Source organism: Zalophus californianus, chromosome 7, assembly GCF_009762305.2.
Source record: "Zalophus californianus isolate mZalCal1 chromosome 7, mZalCal1.pri.v2, whole genome shotgun sequence".
Taxonomy (NCBI): Eukaryota; Metazoa; Chordata; class Mammalia; order Carnivora; family Otariidae; genus Zalophus; species Zalophus californianus.
The window spans coordinates 70,468,533-70,483,571 of record NC_045601.1 but is presented as its reverse complement, the minus strand read 5'-3'; the positions used below and the strand labels follow the sequence as shown (position 1 = coordinate 70,483,571).

The following is a 15,039-nucleotide window of genomic DNA, read 5'->3' as shown; positions in this document are numbered from 1 at the left end:
CAGGTCATGATCCTGGAGTCCTGGGATCGAGTCCCACATCGGGCTCCCTGCTCAGCAGGGAGTCTGCTTCTCCCTCTAACCCTCCCCCCTCTCATGCTCTCTCTCTCTACCTCATTCTCTCTCAAATAAATAAATAAAATCTTTAAAAAAAAATGCAGTCTTTTAAGAAACTATTTTCTGGAGTCTGGATTCATATAACTGATCACATATCCTTCATTCCATTAGCTACAAAAAGCAAATCTGCAGTTTACCTTTGTTTGGCAAGTAAAAAGGATTTCATATCATGTAGTAGTAAACTTTTAATCTCTCTGTCAGTGTTATTTACTTTCTCTTCATGATTTCCTTGATTAAACATTTCTTATTTTGGTGCTATATATTTACTTAAATAAAAGGTCGTAATTTGTGGAACAAGGTGAACTAAAACAAGGTTTTGGAAAAACAATGAAAATGTTCAGGCCAGAACACCTTTATTCTAAAATAACAACCAATAAAGTCATATAAGGAAGATTAACCAGTAAATGAAAAAACGATGACCATTATGAAAAATCTTTTTTAAAGATTTTTTTTTTTGTTCAGAGAGAGAGAGAGCACAAGCTGGGGAGACGGGCAGAGGGAGAGGGAGAAGCAGACTCCCTGCTGAGCAGGGAGCCCAATGTGGGGCTCAATTCCAGGACCCTGAGATCAGGACCTGAGCTGAAGGCAGACACTTAAGCAACTGAGCCACCCAGGCGCCCCTACATTATGAAAAATCTTAATGAAAGTCAACAATTAAACTATGGAAAAATGTTTTTGCTATGCAAATGCAAGCTTGGAGTAGTTTCTTTCAAAGTAAAAAAGACTTACTTCAAAACACTTAGTTGTAACAACCATGGTCATATATTTATAATTGGCAGGAATTGTCAAGTAAAATCTATTTTCATGTTTACAACTTAACAAAGTTCATTTTTTATATTAGAAATGACTGTACTTTTGAAGACCAAAATTAGTAAAGTTTAAAGGATACAAAATGTCAGTAGCTCTAACAGCTGAAAATCAGATGTACAGGTATGTACGTATATTGTAAAAATAAAGTATTTTACTTTTACGTGGGGTAAAGTATATGTAAAGTATCCAGTAAACAGTGAAGCCTTATACAAACAGTATTATTTCATGTAAAAATGGTGGCAAAAGTGCATACTTACCCTTCTCCTCCCATTCTTGTTATCTTTAGGCGGAAATCCACAGAATTCAGACTGGGAGGCTTCCATTTCAAAATATCATCACATCGACCAGGTTTATATTTCTAAAATGAATTAAAATGACAATGGTTAATAAGAAGCTAAAAAATTAAATATATCAATTACTTTTTATAGCATGCTTTGTAGTTTTTTAAACTGAAGGATAGTTGATATACAATGTTATGTTAATTTCAGGTGTACAACATAGAAGTTTGACAATTTTACATATTCTACATACACACTGCTCACCACAAACACTGCAGTTACCATCTGTCACCACACAAAGTTATTACAATATTATTGAGTATAGTCCCTATGCTGTACTTTTCAACACTGTAACTTACTTACTTTATAATTGAAAATTTGGGGCTCTTAAGTGAAATTTTATTTTTATTTTAAGCAAAATTACTACTTCTTTTCTGAATATAAATTTTATCTTCAACTAATGGGCAAAGCTAGATACCTACCTGCTTGGTAATGGCCTTGCTCCTTTTTCTGCCAAAGCATGCAGACCTTTCTTTGTGAAAGTCCAGAAAAAGAATGAAACCTGTTATTCTCTCCAATCTTTCTATGACTTACAGGAAGTTTGATCATTTTTTAAAAATTGTTTTTTCTTGTTCAGCTTTATTGTGAGATAATTCACAATGAATAAAATCAATGAGTAAATTTTTTAAAAGATTTTATTTATTTATTTGAGAGAGAGAAAGTAGTAGCGGGGGGGGTAGAAGAAGAGGGAGAAACAGACCCCCAGCTGAGCAGGGAGCCCAAAATGGGGCTCCATCCATCCTGGAATTCCGGGATCATGACCTGAGCCAAAGGTAGACGCTTACCTGACTGAGCCACCCAGGCACCCCTAAGGAGTGAATTTGAACACATGGATAAAATCACATAACCACTACCAAACTCATGATATATAGCACTCAATCACCCCAAAAAGTTTCCTCCTGACATCTGCACTCAATTCCATCGAACTCTCTGGCAACAGAGACCTTCATCTTATCACTATAGTTCTTTCTTTTCCAGAATTCATAAGAAATTCTTAACCTAAGGTTTTGCACTTTATCAGTGCTGGTGCATATATCAGCAGTCTGTTCCTTTTTATTACTGAATGGGATTCCATTTTATGTATATACCTCAAATTGTTTATGCATTTTCAGACTGATGCATATTTGGGTTGTTCCCAGATTTAGGCTATCATGAATGAAGTTGCTCTGAACATTTGTGTAGACATGTTTTCCTAACTTGGGTAAATATCTAGGATTAGAAATGGCTGGGTCACATGGTAAATATATATTTAACATTATAAGAAACTGTCAAATTGTTTTAAAAAGTGGCTGTAACATTTTCCATTCCCACCAGTAATATATGAGAGGTCAATTTGCTCCATATCCACTCCAGGACTAGGCATTGTTGGTCATTTTAATTTGGAAGTGTATCTCACAATTTTAATTTGCATTTCTCTAAGGACAGAAGATCTTTTTTTAAATTTTTTTCATTTTTTAATTTAAATTCAATTAGCCAACATATAACACATCATTAGTTTCCGATACAATGTTCAATGATTCATTAGTTGCATATAACACCCACTGCACATCAAATCTCATGCCCTCCATAATGCCCATCACCCAGTTACCCCATCCCCCCACCCACCTCCCTTTCCCCAACCCTGTTTGTTTCCTAGAGTTAAGAGTCTCTCATGATTTGTCTCCCTCTCTGATTTCTTCCCATTCAGTTTTCCCTCCCTGTCCCTATGATCCTCTGCACTATTCATTATATTCCACATATGAGTGAAAGCATATGGTAATTGTCTTTCTCTGATTGACTTATTTCACTTAGCCTAATACCCTCCAGTTCCATCCACGTCAACGCAAATGGTAGGTATTCATCCTTTCTGATGGCTGAGTAATATTTCATTGTTTATATGAACCACCTCTTCTTTATCCATTCATCCGTTGAAGGATATCTTGGCTCCTTCCACAGTTTGGCTGTTGTGGACATTGCTGCTATTAACATTGGAGTACATGTGGCCCTTCTTTTCACTACATCTGTATCTTTGGGGTAAATACCCAGTAGTGCAATTGCTGGGTCGTGGTATAGCTCTATTTTTAATTTCTTGAGGAACCTCCATACTGTTTTCCAGAGTGGCTGTACCAGCTTGCATTCCCACCAACAGTGTAAAAGGGTTCCCCTTTCTCCACATCATTGCCAACATTTGTTGTTCCCTGCCTTGTTTATTTTAGCCATTCTAACTGGTGTATCTCATTGTGGTTTTGATTTGCATTTCCCTGATGCCAAATGATATAGAGCATTTTATCATGTGTCTGTTGGCCATTTGCAGCTCTTCTTTGGGGAACTGTCTGTTCATGTCTTCTGCCCATTTCTTGATTGGATTATTTGTTCTTTGGGTGTTGAGTTTGATAAATTCTTTATAGATCTTGGATACCAGCCCTTTATCTGTAATGTCATTTGCAAATATCTTCTCCCATTCCATAGGTTACCTTTTGCTGCTTCCTTTGCTCTGCAAAAGTTTTTTATCCTGATAAAAGTCCCAATAGTTCATTTTTGCTCGTTTCCCTCGCCATTAGAGATTGTATCTTGCAAGAAGTTGCTGCAGCCGAGGTTGACGAGGTTACTGCCTGTGTTCTCCTCTAGGATTTTGATGGATTCCTGTCTCACATTTAGGTCTTTTCATCCATTTTGAGTTTATCTTTGTGTAGGGTATTTAATAGTCCAGTTTCATTCTTCTGCAGGTTGCTGTTCAATTTTCCCAGCACCATTTATTGAAGAGACTGTTTTCCATTGGATATTGTTTTCTGCTTTGTTGAAGATTAGTTGACCATAGAGTTGAGAGTCCATTTCTGGGTTCTCTATTCTGTTCCATTGATCTATGTGTCCGTTTTTGTGCCAGTACCATGCTATCTTTATGATCATAGCTTTGTAATAGAGCTTGAAGTCAGGCATTGTGATGCCCCCAGCTTTGCTTTTCTTTTTCAACATTCCCCTGGCTATTAGGGGTCTTTTCTGGTTCCATAAAAATTTTAGGATTGTTTGTTCCAGCTCTGTGAAAAATGTCGATGGTGTTTTGATAGGGATTGCACTGAATGTGTAGAATGCTCTAGGTAGCATAGACATTTTAACAATATTTGTTCTTCCAATCCATGAGCATCGAACATTTTTCCATTTCTTTGTGTCTTCCTCCATTTCTTTCATTGAGTGTTCTATAGTCTTCTGAGTACAGATCCTTTGCCTCTTCGGTTAGGTTTATTCCTAGGTATCTTATGGCTTTGGATGCAATTGTAAATGGGATCGATTCCTTAATTTCTCTTCGTTCTATCTCATTGTTAGTGTATAGAAATACAAGTGATTTCTGTGCATTGATTTTATATCCTGCCACTTTGCTGATTTCCTGTATGAGTTCTAGAAGTGTCGGGGTGGAGTCTTTTGGGTTTTCTACATAGAGTATCGTGTCATCGGAAAGAGTGAGGGTTTGACTTCTTCTCTACTGATTCGGATGCCTTTTATTTCTTTTTGTTGTCTGATTGCTGAGGACTTCTGGTACTATGTTGAACAGCAGTGGTGATAGTGGACATTCCTGCCGTGTTCCAACCTTAGGGGAAAAGCTCTCAGTTTTTCCCCACTAAGGATGATATTCGCTGTGGGCTTTTCATAGATGACTTTTATGATATTGAGGTATGTACCCTCTATCCCTACATTGTGAAGAGTTTTAATCAAGAAAGGATGCTGTACTTTGTCAAATGCTTTTTCTGCATCTATTGAGAGAATCATATGGTTCTTGTCCTTTCTTTTATTTATGTAGTGTATCACACTGATTGATTTACAGATGTTGAACCACCCTTGCAGCCCAGGAATAAATCCCACTTGGTCATGGTGAATAATCCTTTTAATGTACTGTTGGATCCTACTGGCTAGTATTTTGGCGAGAATTTTTGCACCCATGTTCATCAGGGATATTGGCCTGGAATTCTCCTTTTTGGTGGGGTCTTTGTCTGGTTTGGGGATCAAGGTAATGCTGGCCTCACAGAAAGAGTTTGGAAGTTTTCCTTCCATTTCGATTTTTTGAAACAGCTTCAGAAGAATAGGTATTATTTCTTCTTTAAATGTTTGGTTGAATTCCCCTGGGAAGCTGTCCAGCCCTGCACTCTTGTTTGTTGGGAGATTTTTGATTACTGCTTCAATTTCCTAGCTGGTTATGGGTCTGTTCAGATTTTCTACCTCTTCCTGTTTCAGTCTTTGTAGTTTTTAAGTTTCCAGGAATGCATCCATTTCTTCCAGACAGCTGAATTTGTTAGCATATAGTTGCTCATAATATGTTCTTATAACTGTTTGTATTTCTTTGGTGTTGGTTGTGATCTCTCCCCTTTCATTCATGATTTTATTAATTTGGGTCCTTTCTCTTTTCTTTTAGTTAAGTCTGGCCAGAGATTTATCAATCTTATTCTTTCAAAGAACCAGCTCCTAGTTTCGTTGATCTGTTCTACTGTTCTTCTGGTTTCTATTTCATTGATTTCTGCTCTAATCTTTATTATTTCTCTTCTCCTGCTGGGTTTAGGTTTTATTTGATGTTCTTTCTCCAGGTCCTTCAGGTGTAAGGTAGCTTGTGTACTTGGGATTTTTCTAATTTTTTGAAAGAGGCTTGTATTGAATGTACTTCCCTCTTAGGACTGCCTTTGCTATACCCCAGAGGTTTTGAACCAATGTGCTTTCATTCACATTAGTTTCCGTGAATTTTTTTCTAATTCTTCCTTAATTTCCTGGTTGACCCATTCATTCTTTAGTAGGATGCTCTTTAACCTCCAAGTGTTTGAGTTCCTTGCAAATTTCTTCTTGTGATTCAGTTCCAGTTTCAGAGCATTGTGGTCTGAAAATATGCAGGGAATAATTTCAGTCTTTTGGTATCAGTTGAGACCTGATTTGTGACCCAGGATGTCTATTATCTACTATCTATATCTAATAGATCCCTCTATTCTGGAGAAAGTTCCATGTGCACTCAAGAAAAATGGGTATTCTGTTGTAGAATGAAATGTTCTGTATATATGTGTGAAGGCCATCCGGTCCAGGGTGTCATTCAAAGCCCTTGTTTCTTTGCTGATCTTCTGCTTACATGATCTGTCCATTGCTGTGAGTGGGGTATTAAAGTCCCCTACTATTAATGTATTATTATGTTTCTTTACTTTGATTATTAATTGGTTTATGTAATTGGCTGCTCCCACGTTGGGGGCATAGATATTCACAATTGCTAGATCTTCTTGTTGGATAGACACTTTAATTATGATACAGTATCCCTCTACATCTCTTATTACAGTCTTTGGTTTAAAATCTAGTTTGTCTGATATGAGGATTGCTATCCCAGCTCTCTTTTGAGGTCCATTAGTATGGTAAATGGTTCTCCACCCCTTCACTTTCAGTCTGGAGGTGTCTTTAGGTCTAAAATGAGTCTCTTGTAGACAGCATATGGATGGTTCTTGCTTTTTTTATCCAATCTGATACCCTATGTCTTTTGGTTGGAGCATTTAGCCCATTTACTTTCAGAGTAACTATTAAAAGATATGAATTTAGTGCCATTGTATTGCCTGTAAAGTCCCTGTTTCTGTAGATTTTCTCTGTTTCTTTCTGGTCTATGACAGAAGATCTTAAAGATCTTTGAATGTGTTTATTTGCTATCTGTGTATCTTCTTCGGTGAAGTGTCTATTCAAAACTTTACCCTTGTTTTTACTGGGTTATCTCCTTTTATTGACTTGTAAGAGTTGTTTATATATTCTTAATAAATAACCTTGGTTGGATGTACATACTGCAAATATTTTCTACCAGTCTTTGTTTTACCTTTTCATTTTCTTAATTTCTTTTGATGAGTAATTCTTTTTATTTTAATGAAGCCAAAAATCAATTTTTCCAGCTTTATTGAGGTATGACTGAGAAAAAATCTAAGGTGTATAACATGTTTTGATATATGTATAAACTGTGAAATGATTACCACAGTCAAGCTAACATATCCATCATCACACATAATTTCATTCTTGTGGGTATGTGGCAAGAGCATTTAAGATCTACTCTTTTAGCAAATAATAATACATACTATTAACCATAGTCACTATGTTCACATTAGGCATCTAGAATTTATTCACCTTTTGATGGAAAGTTTTTACCCTTTGATCAATATCTTCTCTTCTCCCCTACCCGTCTCTAGTAACCACCGTCCTACTCTCTGTTATGATGTGTTCAATCTTTCTTTTTCTTTTTTAAGATTCCATTTATATGTGAGATCATGTGGTATTTGTCTAGCTTATTTCATTTAGCATAAAGTACTTTAGCGTCATCCATGTTGTCACAAATGGCAGGATTTCCTTCTTTCCTTAAGACTGAGTAATATTCCACTGTGTGTGTGTGTGTGTGTGTGTATTTTATCTATTCATCTGTTGATAGACACTTAAGTGGTTTCCATATATTGGCTACTATGAATAATGCTGCAGTAAACATGGGAAGGCAGATATCTCTTCAAGATCCTGATTTTACTTCTGTTGGGTATATATCCAGAAGTGGGGTGATCATATGGTAGTTCTATTTTTAATTTTTTGAAAAATCTCCATTCTGTTTTTCATAATAGCTGTACCAATATACATCTCCATCAACGGTGTACAGGGGTTCCCTTTTCTCCACCACCTCACCAATATATGTAATCTTCTGACTTTTTGATAATGGCTGCTCTAACTGATGTAAGATGGTATCTCACTGTGGTTTTGATCTGCATTCCCAATTAGTGATGTTGAACTTTTCTAAATCATCAATTTTAAAATTTTATAATTTGTGCTGCTTTTTGGGCCCTCTTTAAGGAATCTTTGCACATCCTAAGATTGCTATAATTTTCTACTATGTTTTCTTAGAAAATTTCATCATTTTAGCTGTTACTTGGGGGGGTATACGACCCATTTGAGGTTAATTTATTTCTACAATATGAAGTAAAGGACTCGGTGCACTATCAGATGGATATCAAATCGATACAGCACCACTGAAAAGATTGTCTTTCCTCACTGAGTTGCCTTGGCACCTCTGTCAAAAATCAATTGTTTACAGCTACAGATATATGTCTATTCTCACTAATCTGCTGCACTGAATAATATGCCTTTCTTCCTCCTGATAGCACACTCTCTCAATTACTGTGGCTTTATAGTAAGTTTTGAAATCTGGTTGTGTAAGTCCTTAAACTTTGTTCTTCTTTTCCCAAACCCTCTTAGCTAAGGTTGCATTTATATTTCCACATAAGTTTTAAAATCAGCTTGTCAATTTCTATGAAAAATAAATCTACTGGGTTTTTAATTAAGATCGCACTGAATCAAAAGGTCAATTTGGGGAGACGAGACATCTTAACACTGAATCTTCCAATTCATTAACACTGCAAACTATTTATTTAGGTCTTCCAAAATTTGCTCAGCAATGTTTTCTGATTTTCAATATACAAATCTTTTTTTTATTTTTTTGATGTAGTGTTCCATGATTCATTGTTTGCGTATAACACCCAGTGCTCCATTCAATACCTGCCCTCTTTAATACCCATCACCAGGCTAGCCCATCCCCCCACTCTCTCCCCTCTAGAACCCTCAGTTTGAGTCCACAGTCTCTCATGGTTCATCTCCCCCTCCGATATCCCTTCCTTCATTTTTCCTTTCCTACTATCTTTTTTTTTTTTTAACATATAATGTATTATTTGTTTCAGAGGTACAGGTCCGTGATTCATCAGTCCTACACAACTCACAGCACTCACCACAGCACACACCCTCCCCAGTGTCCATCACCCAGCCACCCCATCCCTCCCACCCCCCACCACTCCAGCAACGCTGTTTGTTTCCTGAGATTAAGAATTCCTCATATCAGTGAGATCTTATGATACATGTCTTTCTCTGATTGACTTATTTCGCTTAGCCTAATACCCTCTAGTTCCATCCACGTCGTTGCAAATGGCAAGATTTCATTTCAATATACAAATCTTAACACAAATTTTGTTAAATTCATTCCTCACAATTTAATATTTTTGGTGGAATTATCAATACAAAAAATCAATTGTATTTCTATACAAGAGCAATGAAAACAATCCAAAAAGGAAAGCAATTCTATTTATAATAACACCTAAAAGAACAAAATTCCTAGGAATAAATTTAACCAAGGAAGTAAATGATCTGTATACTCAGAACTGACAAACCTTACTGCAAAAGTTAAAGACCTAAAAGTTGGAAAACATCCAGTGTTCACAGATAGTGCAATATTGCAATTTACAATAAGAAATATATATTTGGTCTTCATCCCGCTTCTGGTACAGAGCTCCTAAAACCTTTGGAATTCCCTAAGTGATGAGTGCAATAAAGGTCTTTTTTTCTGTCAATGAGGTGGATTTTGGAAAGCACTTAATTAAGGTTGAGGACTGGTGGCCAGAGCAGCCAACCATGTGATTAGAGGGGAGGAATTTTCAGTCCCTCCCCCCTGACTTCTAGGGAGGAGAGAAGGCTGGACGTTAGATCAATCACCAAAGGCCACTGATTTAATCAATCATGCCTATGTAATGAAGGCTCCATAAAAAACAACAACAACAAAAGCCGAGGATTCAGAGAGCTTCCAGGTTGGTGACCATATGAAGATTCGGGGAGAGTGGCAAGGCTGGAAAGGGCATGAAAACTCTGTGCCCCTTCCCCATTCCTTGTCTACAGAGGGATTCCATCTAGCAAATTAATCAAACCTGAGGAGAGGGTCATGGAAACCTCTGATTTACAGCCAGTTGGTCAGAAGTACAGGTAACAACCTGGGCTTGCCACTGGCATCCGAAAGGAGAGGGTGGAGGCAGAAATCTTGTAGGACTGAGTCTTCAAGCTGTGGAATCTGACCTATCTCCAAGTGTCAGAATTGAGTTGAATTACAGGACACCCAGCTGGTATCGTAGAATTACTTGTTGATGTGGGGAACACACACACACACACACACACACACACAGGAATTGGTCTCAGAGTACCAATTTAGGAAGACTTAATTAGTATTGCTAGGATGTCAATACTACCCAAAGCAATCTACAGATTCAATGTAATCCCTATCAAAATTCCAACAGCCTTTTGCATAGAAATAAAAAAGCTGATCCCCATATTCATATGGAATTGCAAGAGACCCAGAAAAACCAAAACAATCTTGAAAAGAGAACAAAGTTGGAGGATTCACACATCCCAATGTCAAATCTTAGGACAAGGCTATTGTAAATCAAAACAGAGATACTGGCATAAAGGTAGACACAGACCAATGGAAAAGAACTGAGAGTACAGAAATACACCTATATGTCAATAGCCAATTGATTTTTTTTTTTTTACAAGGATGCAAAGTCCATTCAATGGGGAGAGAATATTCTCTTCAACAAATGATGCTGGGATAGCTAGATTTCCACATGCAAAATAATAAAGTTGGATTGCTATCTCCCACTATATAAAAACTAATTAAAAATGGACCAATGAGGGGGGCTTAGGTGGCTCAGTCAGTTGAGCATCTGTCTGACTCTTGATTTTGGCCCAGGTCATGATCTCAGAGTTGTGGGATCAAGCCCCCCATCAGACTCCATGCTCGGGGGGAGCCTGCTTGAGGATTCTCTCCCTTTCCATCTGCTCCTCCCCCCTGCTTTCTCTCTCTCTCTCTCTCCCCTTGTCTCTCTCTCTAAAATAAATAAGTATATATTTTTTTAAAAAATGGACCAATGTCCTAAATATAACAACTAAAACCAAACAACTCTTAGAAGAAAATAGAGGGGTATATTTTTATAATCTTGGATTCTTAGGTATGACACCAAAAGCACTTGCAATAAAAGGAAAAAAAAAGGTAAACAGAACTTTATCAAATTAAAAACTTTTGTGCATCATAAGACATTATCAAGAAAGTGAAAAGACAACCTAAAGAATGGGGGAGAAAATGCAAATCATGTATCTAATAAGGATTTAATACCCAATATATAAAGAATTCCTACAACTCAGTAACAAAAGACAAACAACCCAATTTAAAAACTGTCAGGTGCCTGGGGAGTTCAGTCAGTTGAGCATCCAACTCTTGATCTTAGCTCAGCTCTTAATATCAGGGTCCTAAATATGAGCCCCACATGTAAATTGAATAGACATTTCTACATAGAAGATATAAAATGTCCAATAAGCATATAAAGCGATGCCATGAAAGAAATGTAAATCAAAACCACAATGGGATACCACTTCATACCTACTAGGGTGGCTTTCATTTTTTTTTAAAGGGGGGAGGGGAAAAAACAAATGTTGGAGAGGATATAGAGAGATTAGAACTCACATATATTACTGTAAGGAATAAAAAATGATGCAGCCACTACAGATAACAGTTTGATAGTTCCTCAAAAACTTAAACACAGAAGTACCCAATGATTCAGCAACCTACTGAGGTACGCAGCCAAAAAAATTGAAAACAGGGACTCAAACAGATACTTATATATGTAAATGTTTGGTGCAGAATTATTCAAAATAGTCAAAAGGTGGAAACCTAAGTTCCATCACGATAAACAAAATATGCTATGTACATACAATGGATTATTCAGCCATTCCTTTGAATGAAGTTCTAATACATGCTACAAAATGAATGAATCTCAAAAACACTATGCTAAGTGAAATAAGCCAGACACAAAAGGACAAAAATTGCATGACTCCACTTATATGAAATATCCATAATAGGCAAATTCATTGTGATAGAAAGTGGATTAGAGGTACCAGGAGCGTGGGGGAAAGGTAAGTTATTGCTTAATGCTTACAGAATTTCTGTTTGCGGTGATGTGAAAGTTTTGGAAATAGTAGAAATGGTTGCACAACACTGTCCATGCAATTAAAGAGACTATAGGAAAAAAATGTTTTAAATGTATTCTGGGAACATAGTAAAAAGAGAAAATATTTTACTTGAGTGAATTTAGAACTGATTATAAAGGAATGATCATTGTAAGCCTTGACAAATGGATAATATTCACTTATGAAGATCTGAGCATGAAGTAAACATAAGTAAGACACAGGAGTAGAAATATATAGGATCTACTGAAGGAGAGGCAAGTATGTTCATTCAGCAAGGGCATTATAGGGAGTGGAGCCATATTATGAGAAAGATACTCATCGGGAAGGAAAAACTGCTAAGAGTTCTCTACTACTACTATTTTTCTTAAATATAAAGTCAAATTGCATTCTAACACATTTTTATAAATCTGAGAAAAACTGCAAAAACCCTAGTCACAGGATTACTTATTTCAAACAGAAATCCACATCATGACAAATTTAGTATAACTTGTTTTACTACAAAGACAAACCACTGGCATTGATAGAGAAGATATTTTATCTGTAGCAAATTTAAGAATACATGCTATTTCCCCCAAGTCTTATGTTTAAACATGAATGACTATAAAATCAAATATATAATATTTCAGTGGAAATTTCATCCATTTATTTGCCCTGAAAGATTCATTTAGGTAACATATCCTTCAGGATGATCACAAATAAATTTCTTTAAACTTATTAAATATAAATTTTTTAAATGTTAAAACTGCATAATTTTCCAGCTGTCAACCCATTAATGAAAAGAATCTGATAAAATTTAGTCTTTTCTTCTAATAAAGCATACCTGACAGAAATGTCATAGACCTTTTAGTGAGAGTGGTTCACTACGCTATTGAGGGGTAAAAAAAAGTTAAGGGAAGAAAGGAAAGTCAGCACCCTACCTAGACCCCATTCACGACCTCTGCCAAGGGAATGTCATCCTTAGAGACAAACCATCATTTACTTCTTTCCCTATTTATTTTTAACTATGAGTATGGGACCACTTAGAAACCAATACCAATCTAAGTTATTAAATATAGGAAAGTTTAATGGTGTACGGTTTTAAAATATTTCATAACAGGTAGTTAATGACAAATTCTGAAAAGAATTTTAATCTATAATATTATTTGTATAACAAACATTAAATATCCTTCACATTCTTCTCTCTGGAAATTAAGACTCAATCTTGAATCTAATGAGAAAACAGCATGTACTAATTCTGATTTTTCACAGCAATAATTCAGAAACTTAAGTCTTTCCTCATCTCATTGCACACAAAACCATTTATTAATTTGAAATACTAGACTTGATATTATTGGGAATTTGAAAGCACCTTTATGAAAATTAATGAAATTCATAATAAATTTTAGAAAATTATATTTTAAAATACCCTAGTTCTCAATTACTGAATATAAATTCTACAATGACACAGATTCCATGAGTAAAATGTATTAAAATACTTATTAGAATTTAAATTCTATTCTAGCAAAAATCATGTCTAATTATGTGCCTAAAAACACCTAGTAAAATGGTCAATAAATACTTGATAAATAAAAATAATGAAGTGCAAAATTTTAAAATTTATTATAAAGTATTAGTCTCTGGTACATTTGAAAATATTTTTTAAATAGAATAATTTAGATTGTGAAATGATTTAAATTAGCAATATTTATGAAAGACTACACGTATCAATCACTACCAAAAAAATCCTTTTTTCATGATCCCCAAAATAATAAATGCAAAGATATTATATAACACAGGGACTTAGTCTGTGTTAGAAAATTAGAAATTTATGGGCACCTGGGTGGCTCAGTCAGTTAAACATCTGCCTTTAGCTCAGGTCATGATCCCAGAGTCCTGGGATCAAGCCCCCATCAGGCTCCCTACTCAGCGGGGAGTCTGCTTCTCCCTCTGCCCCTCCCCCCAGCTCGTTCTCTCTCTCCCTCGCAAAAGTTTTATAAAATTAAATATTTATGAGTTATCAAACTTTAAAATACAGAATAGAATCCTGCTGATCTATAAACATGGGTACAAAAACATCCTTTCAAGCTACAATTTTCAGGGTTAATTAGGAAGGAATGCATTTTAATTTCATCAAATTCACCAGCATGTATCTAGATAAAAATAATTATCAAAGCTATATCTAACTGATACATATAATACTTAGTTCTATAGAAATAAATCTGGTTTTAACAGGTAAGCTGTTAAGTAAAAAATTGGGGATCGATTATGTCTGAAAGCAATCACCAATATAACCTGAGTTATCCATTATCCTCTTAAGAAAAAATGTCAACAGAGTAAAATGTTTGAGAAAGTGTTTACCAAATGGGAACACATCTGGCCTAGAGATAAAAGATGGCTATGTGCCATAGAGAAGTCTCTACAACCTAGAGAGAAAATGAAATGGAGGCATAAATGATATATTTGCTGGATAAAGCAGTGGTTCTCAATAGGGGCAATTTTACCCACTCCCCAGCCACCCGCCATACTTGGCAATGCCTGCATTTTTGGTTGTCACACTAGGGAAGGGGAGGGAGCAACGCTGCCATCTAGTGGGTAGAGACCAGAGATTTGCTAAACTTAAAACCTACAGGGCAGCTGCCCACAGCAAAGAATTATCCAGCCCAAAATGTCATGGTACCAAAGTTGAGAAACTCTAATGTAAAGGAAGCTAATAGTAATAATAGCAAAGGGGGCAAGATATTTAGCTCCTTTTTGCCTCTGCTAACTTCATGATTTTAAGCAAGTTCAAAGTGGGGCTTTATCTATTTCCCTTGTAAAAATGCAGTAACAGTATTTTGCTTGCCTTAAACATGGTATCTAAACCAGAGCTATCTCATACTTTGTAGCCCTATGCTCCTCTATGATTCCCACTACTAAAATGTGAGCAGTTATGTTATCATATTCCATCTAGGCCCTACACTGAAATCTGAGACAGAATGCCTTCTTCACAAGGATCACACCCTAAAGCTAA

General features: G+C 36.0%; 1 protein-coding gene across 4 annotated transcripts in view; it reads right to left on the bottom strand.

Moving 5' to 3' along the window:
* Window positions 1-15,039, bottom strand: part of RNGTT (RNA guanylyltransferase and 5'-phosphatase) — a 319,849-nt gene that overhangs the window by 129,907 nt on the left and 174,903 nt on the right. For all 4 annotated transcript variants that reach the window (XM_027603258.2, XM_027603259.2, XM_027603262.2 and 1 more), the window contains one exon: window positions 1,182-1,282. In XM_027603258.2, the coding sequence (XP_027459059.1) occupies window positions 1,182-1,282 (101 nt within the window). The remainder of the gene's footprint in view (window positions 1-1,181; window positions 1,283-15,039) is intronic.